We start from the raw sequence: 8,072 nt of genomic DNA, 5'->3' as shown, positions 1-8,072 counted from the left end.
CGGCTTTCTGTTCACACTAGATGATGCCTTGAAAACTTACTTCTTTTCGATATAGTGAACAAAATATGTATGTTTGAATTTCTGTTCACACTAGAGGATTCTTTCCGTTTTAATGTAAAAAAAACTTTTGAAAATTAGCTGAGGTGTCGCATTCTCCTTAAATCTCAGCTTTCTGTTCACGCTAGAGGATGTCTTGAAAACTTACTTATTTTCGATATAGTGAACAGAATATGTATGTTTGAATTTTTGTTTACACTAGAGGATTCTTTCCGTTTTAATGTAAAAAAAACTTTTGAAAATTAGCTGAGGTGTCGCATTCTCCTTAAATCTCAGCTTTCTGTTCACGCTAGAGGATGTCTTGAAAACTTACTTATTTTCGATATAGTGAACAGAATATGTATGTTTGAATTTTTGTTTACACTAGAGGATTCTTTCCGTTTTAATGTAAAAAAAACTTTCGAAAATTAGCTGAGGTGTCGCATTCTCCTTCAATCTCGGCTTTCTGTTCACACTAGATGATGCCTTGAAAACTTACTTCTTTTCGATATAGTGAACAAAATATGTATGTTTGAATTTCTGTTCACACTACAGGATTCTTTCCATTTTAATGTAAAAAAAACTTTTGAAAATTAGCTGAGGTGTCGCATTCTCCTTAAATCTCAGCTTTCTGTTCACACTAGAGGATGTCTTGAAAACTTACTTCTTTTCCATGTAGTGAACAAAATATGTATGTTTGAATTTCTTTTCACACTAGAGGATTCTTTCCGTTTTAATGTAAAAAAAACTTTTGAAAATTAGCTGAGGTGTCGCATTCTCCTTAAATCTCAGCTTTCTGTTCACGCTAGAGGATGTCTTGAAAACTTACTTATTTTTAATATAGTGAACAAACTATGTATGTTTAATTTATGTTCACACTAGAAGATTTTTCCGTTTTAATGTAAAAAAAACTTTTGAAAATTAGCTTAGGTATCGCATTCTCCTTAAATATCAGCTTTCTGTTCACGCTAGAATGTCTTGAAAACTTACTTATTTTCGATATAGTGAACAGAATATGTATGTTTGAATTTTTGTTTACACTAGAGGATTCTTTCCGTTTTAATGTAAAAAAAACTTTCGAAAATTAGCTGAGGTGTCGCATTCTCCTTAAATCTCAGCTTTCTGTTCACGCTAGAGGATGTCTTGAAAACTTACTTATTTTCGATATAGTGAACAGAATATGTATGTTTGAATTTTTGTTTACACTAGAGGATTCTTTCCGTTTTAATGTAAAAAAAACTTTCGAAAATTAGCTGAGGTGTCGCATTCTCCTTAAATCTCAGCTTTCTGTTCACGCTAGAGGATGTCTTGAAAACTTACTTCTTTTCGATATAGTGAACAAAATATGTATGTTTGAATTTCTGTTCACACTAGAGGATTCTTTCCGTTTTAATGTAAAAAAAACTTTCGAAAATTAGCTGAGGTGTCGCATTCTCCTTCAATCTCAGCTTTCAGTTCACAGTAGATGATGCCTTGAAAACTTACTTCTTTTCGATATAGTGAACAAAATATGTATGTTTGAATTTCTGTTCACACTAGAGGATTCTTTCCGTTTTAATGTAAAAAAAACTTTTGAAAATTAGCTGAGGTGTCGCATTCTCCTTAAATCTCAGCTTTCTGTTCACGCTAGAGGATGTCTTGAAAACTTACTTATTTTCGATATAGTGAACAGAATATGTATGTTTGAATTTTTGTTTACACTAGAGGATTCTTTCCGTTTTAATGTAAAAAAAACTTTCGAAAATTAGCTGAGGTGTCGCATTCTCCTTCAATCTCGGCTTTCTGTTCACACTAGATGATGCCTTGAAAACTTACTTCTTTTCGATATAGTGAACAAAATATGTATGTTTGAATTTCTGTTCACACTACAGGATTCTTTCCATTTTAATGTAAAAAAAACTTTCGAAAATTAGCTGAGGTGTCGCATTCTCCTTAAATCTCAGCTTTCTGTTCACGCTAGAGGATGTCTTGAAAACTTACTTATTTTCGATATAGTGAACAGAATATGTATGTTTGAATTTTTGTTTACACTAGAGGATTCTTTCCGTTTTAATGTAAAAAAAACTTTCGAAAATTAGCTGAGGTGTCAAATTCTCCTTAAATCTCAGCTTTCTGTTCACGCTAGAGGATGTCTTGAAAACTTACTTATTTTCGATATAGTGAACAGAATATGTATGTTTGAATTTTTGTTTACACTAGAGGATTCTTTCCGTTTTAATGTAAAAAAAACTTTCGAAAATTAGTTGAGGTGTCGCATTCTCCTTCAATCTCGGCTTTCTGTTCACACTAGATGATGCCTTGAAAACTTACTTCTTTTCAATATAGTGATCAAAATATGTGTGTTTGAATTTCTGCTCACACTACAGGATTCTTTCCATTTTAATGTAAAAAAAACTTTTGAAAATTAGCTGAGGTGTCGCATTCTCCTTAAATCTCAGCTTTCTGTTCACACTAGAGGATGTCTTGAAAACTTACTTCTTTTCCATGTAGTGAACAAAATATGTATGTTTGAATTTCTTTTCACACTAGAGGATTCTTTCCGTTTTAATGTAAAAAAAACTTTTGAAAATTAGCTGAGGTGTCGCATTCTCCTTAAATCTCAGCTTTCTGTTCACGCTAGAGGATGTCTTGAAAACTTACTTATTTTTAATATAGTGAACAAACTATGTATGTTTAATTTATGTTCACACTAGAAGATTTTTCCGTTTTAATGTAAAAAAAACTTTTGAAAATTAGCTTAGGTATCGCATTCTCCTTAAATATCAGCTTTCTGTTCACGCTAGAGGATGTCTTGAAAACTTACTTATTTTCGATATAGTGAACAGAATATGTATGTTTGATTTTTTGTTTACACTAGAGGATTCTTTCCGTTTTAATGTAAAAAAAACTTTCGAAAATTAGCTGAGGTGTCGCATTCTCCTTAAATCTCAGCATTCTGTTCACGCTAGAGGATGTCTTGAAAACTTACTTATTTTCGATATAGTGAACAGAATATGTATGTTTGAATTTTTGTTTACACTAGAGGATTCTTTCCGTTTTAATGTAAAAAAAACTTTCGAAAATTAGCTGAGGTGTCCCATTCTCCTTAAATCTCAGCTTTCTGTTCACGCTAGAGGATGTCTTGAAAACTTACTTATTTTCGATATAGTGAACAAAATATGTATGTTTGAATTTCTGTTCACTCTAGAGGATTCCTTCCTTTTTAATGTAAAAAAAACTTTTGAAAATTAGCTGAGGTGTCGCATTCTCCTTAAATCTCAGTTTTCTGTTCACACTAGATGATGTCTTGAATACTTACTTCATTTCGATATAGTGAACAAAATATGTATGTTTGAATTTCTGTTCACACTAGAGGTTTCTTTCCATTTTAATGTAAAAAAACTTTTGAAAATTAGCTGAGGTGTCGCATTCTCCTTAAATCTCAGCTTTTTGTTCACAGTAGAGGATGTCTTGAAAACTTACTTCTTTTCCATGTAGTGAACAAAATATGTATGTTTGAATTTCTGTTCACACTACAGGATTCTTTCCATTTTAATGTAAAAAAAACTTTTGAAAATTAGCTGAGGTGTCGCATTCTCCTTAAATCTCAGCTTTCTGTTCACACTAGAGGATGTCTTGAAAACTTACTTCTTTTCCATGTAGTGAACAAAATATGTATGTTTGAATTTCTTTTCACACTAGAGGATTCTTTCCGTTTTAATGTAAAAAACACTTTTGAAAATTAGCTGAGGTGTCGCATTCTCCTTAAATCTCAGCTTTCTGTTCACGCTAGAGGATGTCTTGAAAACTTACTTATTTTTAATATAGTGAACAAATTATGTATGTTTAATTTATGTTCACACTAGAAGATTTTTCCGTTTTAATGTAAAAAAAACTTTTGAAAATTAGCTTAGGTATCGCATTCTCCTTAAATATCAGCTTTCTGTTCACGCTAGAGGATGTTTTGAAAACTTACTTATTTTCGATATAGTGAACAGAATATGTATGTTTGAATTTTTGTTTACACTAGAGGATTCTTTCCGTTTTAATGTAAAAAAAACTTTTGAAAATTAGCTGAGGTGTCGCATTCTCCTTAAATCTCAGCTTTCTGTTCACGCTAGAGGATGTCTTGAAAACTTACTTATTTTCGATATAGTGAACAAAATATGTATGTTTGAATTTCTGTTCACTCTAGGGGATTCCTTCCTTTTTAATGTAAAAAAAACTTTTGAAAATTAGCTGAGGTGTCGCATTCTCCTTAAATCTCAGCTTTCTGTTCACAGTAGAGGATGTCTTGAAAACTTACTTCTTTTCCATGTAGTGAACAAAATATGTATGTTTGAATTTCTGTTCACACTAGAGGATTCTTTCCATTTTAATGTAAAAAAAACTTTTGAAAATTAGCTGAGGTGTCGCATTCTCCTTAAATCTCAGCTTTCTGTTCACACTAGAGGATGTCTTGAAAACTTACTTCTTTTCCATGTAGTGAACAAAATATGTATGTTTGAATTTCTTTTCACACTAGAGGATTCTTTCCGTTTTAATGTAAAAAAAACTTTTGAAAATTAGCTGAGGTGTCGCATTCTCCTTAAATCTCAGCTTTCTGTTCACGCTAGAGGATGTCTTGAAAACTTACTTATTTTCGATATAGTGAACAAAATATGTATGTTTGAATTTCTGTTCACTCTAGAGGATTCCTTCCTTTTTAATGTAAAAAAAACTTTTGAAAATTAGCTGAGGTGTCGCATTCTCCTTAAATCTCAGTTTTCTGTTCACACTAGATGATGTCTTGAATACTTACTTCTTTTCGATATAGTGAACAAAATATGTATGTTTGAATTTCTGTTCACACTAGAGGTTTCTTTCCATTTTAATGTAAAAAAACTTTTGAAAATTAGCTGAGGTGTCGCATTCTCCTTAAATCTCAGCTTTCTGTTCACAGTAGAGGATGTCTTGAAAACTTACTTCTTTTCCATGTAGTGAACAAAATATGTATGTTTGAATTTCTGTTCACACTAGAGGATTCTTTCCGTTTTAATGTAAAAAAAACTTTTGAAAATTAGCTGAGGTGTCGCATTCTCCTTAAATCTCAGCTTTCTGTTCACGCTAGAGGATGTCTTGAAAACTTACTTATTTTCGATATAGTGAACAAAATATGTATGTTTGAATTTCTGTTCACACTAGTGGATTCTTTCCGTTTTAATGTAAAAAAAACTATTGAAAATTAGCTGAGGTGTCGCATTCTCCTTAAATCTCAGCTTTCTGTTCACACTAGAGGATGTCTTGAAAACTTTCTTTTTTCCATATAGTGAACAAGATTGGAATAGCTAATACAAAGTATACGACGAAAATTCTTTTTGATTCCAATATACCTGACATCGTAGAGTTCAAAAAAAGGTGGGCTACCGTGAGAAATTATGAGGCATTTCTTTTGCTCTGTTCACTCATTCTTTTATGTATTTTTATATTCCAGGCTTTCCGGTGATTTGATGCAAAGTAGTCAGATGGTGACTCAGTTATCCAGCCCATCTTCATATTCTTATGAAAATGATTTTCTCAAGGATACAAAGAGGAAATTTCTTACTGATATTAAGAATTGCATAGATGCTACTACTTGCATTACTTATGGAACTGTAAAATCCATCGAAAGTAAATGCAACTGGTGGTACAAGTCCTGTAAGAAATGTCCATATTCAGTGTGCGAAGATTTTGAGAAATGGTATTGTAAGAACTGTCAAAAACATTGGAATGAATATACTCCGAAGTAAGCCATTTTTTGATTTGTCATTGTTATCGAAAAATTATTCATGCACACTGTGTGACTGATGTAAAATTCAATTTTTTATTTTTTTAGGTTCAGTGTTCAAGTCAGAGTTGTTGTTAACACGGATTCTGCTTCTTTCGTACTATTTGATAGAGACTGTCTTTCTTTATTAGGAGTGAGTGCTGCTGAATTGCGCGAGCAACATTTTAAGCGGGTTTGGTTATCAAAACTTTGAATTTTTTTATTAGTGAGGTTCTCAAAACTTTTAACACCCTTAGTACTTCTTTTGCTGTGTTTCCTTTTTTGTAGGGTGCAGATTTAGAACATTATCCGGAAGAGTTGAACGTTCTTAAAGATAGATCTAAGTTGTTTAAAGTGAATGTCAAAATTAGCAATTTGAACTCATACAATGAGCCAAAATATCATGTGGCCAAAGTTTGCATCAGTGAAAGTATTATCACATCATTTCTGAAGACCACGGTGGACCCAAATTTTTTTTTTTTTATTATTATTCATAACCTATACTTTTCAAAGTTATAACTTTTTGCGTTTATGGAAAAAATATTTCAGGATGATTCTGTATTTGACAGTCCTTCTGATGATAATATTATGTCGATAGGGTCAGGAAAAGCTGTGGTGAGTTGGTATTATTGACATAATTGGAAAATTTGATTGCCGTATCCTTATATTAATAGCGGTCAGAGTCATTTTGTTGACAGGATGTTCAGAGCCAAACCTGTGATAGTACTGATGATGCTGATATTTCTCTCACTTTGTTGTCACCGTTCTTGAAGTATGGTGATGTTGTTGAAGATAAAAATAATTGTTCAGTTGTCCGTCCTCTAAAAAAAATAAAGTTGGAGAAATAGTTAAGTTCTGACTATAGATATTATAAAGTTTACGTGATTTATAATTTCATCCCTCTCACTCTGTGTGCCTTTTGTTTATTTTGGCACAGTTTTGATGCTGCAGCCGGTGACACTTTGGAGCAGAAAGAAAATCTGTAACTATGTTGTGGTCGATTTTTTGTAACGAGGAGCTATTGACATTTTCCTTATTCTATTGCCTATTATCATGTGTTGAACTTTGACAGTGTACCAAGACCTTAATATTTGTTTTTAAATATTTTGATATCAACTTCGCTTCTTCATTTTTAACAAAGTTTGCAAAAAAAATTTCTTTTAATATTTTGTTATCAGCTTTAGTACGACGTGTTTCAGTTTTAGGGATGTCATTTGAAATTCCCCATTATACCAATTGTTAACAATTAATTTCATTATTAGTAATTGCTTGACGTTTCGTTTGAAGTTATTTTTAATGCTCCCCTGAATTTCGAATTAGTGTGTTGGACTTTTAAATTTTTAAACAAATTAATAAATGCCAATAAAAGCGATAGATTGGTCGATTTTTTGTAACGAGGAGCTATTGACATTTTCCTTATTCTGTGGCCTATTATCATGTTTTGAACTTTGACAGTGTACCAAGGCCTTAAAATTTGTTTTTTAATATTTTGATATCAACTTCGCTTCTTCATTTTTACCAAAGTTTGCAAAAAAAAAACTTAAAAGTAATTGAATAAAAAATTAATTTATAATATTTAAAATATTTAATAATTCCAATGTAAAAACAGCTGAGTCATTAGAACAGGTGAGTGATTCCATTTCAAAATTCAAAATTCAAATGTGAAGGTAAGTGGCGCATTAAATGTTTTGTCTGCCACCTCATTTGTTTTAAATTATTAAAAAATTTAAATCAGCTGACTCAGTAAATGAGATGACCGATTTCAATGTGAAGGTAAGTGGCGCATTAAATGCTTTGTCTGCAACCACATTTGTTTTAAATTATTAGAAATTAAAATTGATTTTTGATTTTTAAAAGAAAAATGAAAAAATTAATTGAATAAAAAATTAATTGTCCGTTTTTTTTTGTATTTTAAAATATTTAATAATTCCAATGTAAAAACAGCTGAGTCATTAAAACAGGTGAGTGATTCCATTTCAAAATTCAAAATTTTAAATCAGCTGACTCATTAGATGAGATGACCAATTCCAATGTGAAGGTAAGTGGCGCATTAAATGTTTTGTCTTCCACCTCATTTGTTTTAAATTATTAGAAATTTTAAATCAGCTGACTCATTAAATGAGATGACCAATTCCAACGTGAAGGTATGCGACGCATTAAATGATTTGTCTGCCACCACATTTGTTTTAAATTATTAGAAACTAAAATTGATTTTCGATTTTTAAAACAAAAATCGAAAAAATTAATTGAATAAAAAATTAATTTTCCGTTT

At 31.3% G+C, this 8,072-nt stretch overlaps 1 protein-coding gene across 1 annotated transcript; it reads left to right on the top strand.

Annotated features, from left to right (window-relative positions):
- Positions 1-5,488: 5,488 nt before the first annotated feature.
- LOC133305994 (uncharacterized) lies at positions 5,489-6,786 on the top strand (the record flags this gene model as incomplete). The annotated part of the gene is made up of 6 exons (XM_061506261.1): positions 5,489-5,779; positions 5,870-5,993; positions 6,089-6,259; positions 6,350-6,415; positions 6,499-6,572; positions 6,738-6,786. Coding segments are annotated over 6 exons (775 nt in total), but the record flags the coding sequence as incomplete, so codon positions are not given.
- Between the last annotated feature and the right edge of the window lie 1,286 nt (positions 6,787-8,072).

This window comes from Gastrolobium bilobum, unplaced genomic scaffold (genome assembly GCF_033153095.1).
Source record: "Gastrolobium bilobum isolate Gb01-03AN ecotype WA unplaced genomic scaffold, APGP_CSIRO_Gbil_v1 utg64861, whole genome shotgun sequence".
NCBI classification, from domain to species: Eukaryota; Viridiplantae; Streptophyta; class Magnoliopsida; order Fabales; family Fabaceae; genus Gastrolobium; species Gastrolobium bilobum.
Note: the sequence above shows the minus strand (reverse complement) of the source record. Positions and strands in the feature narration are given on the sequence as shown.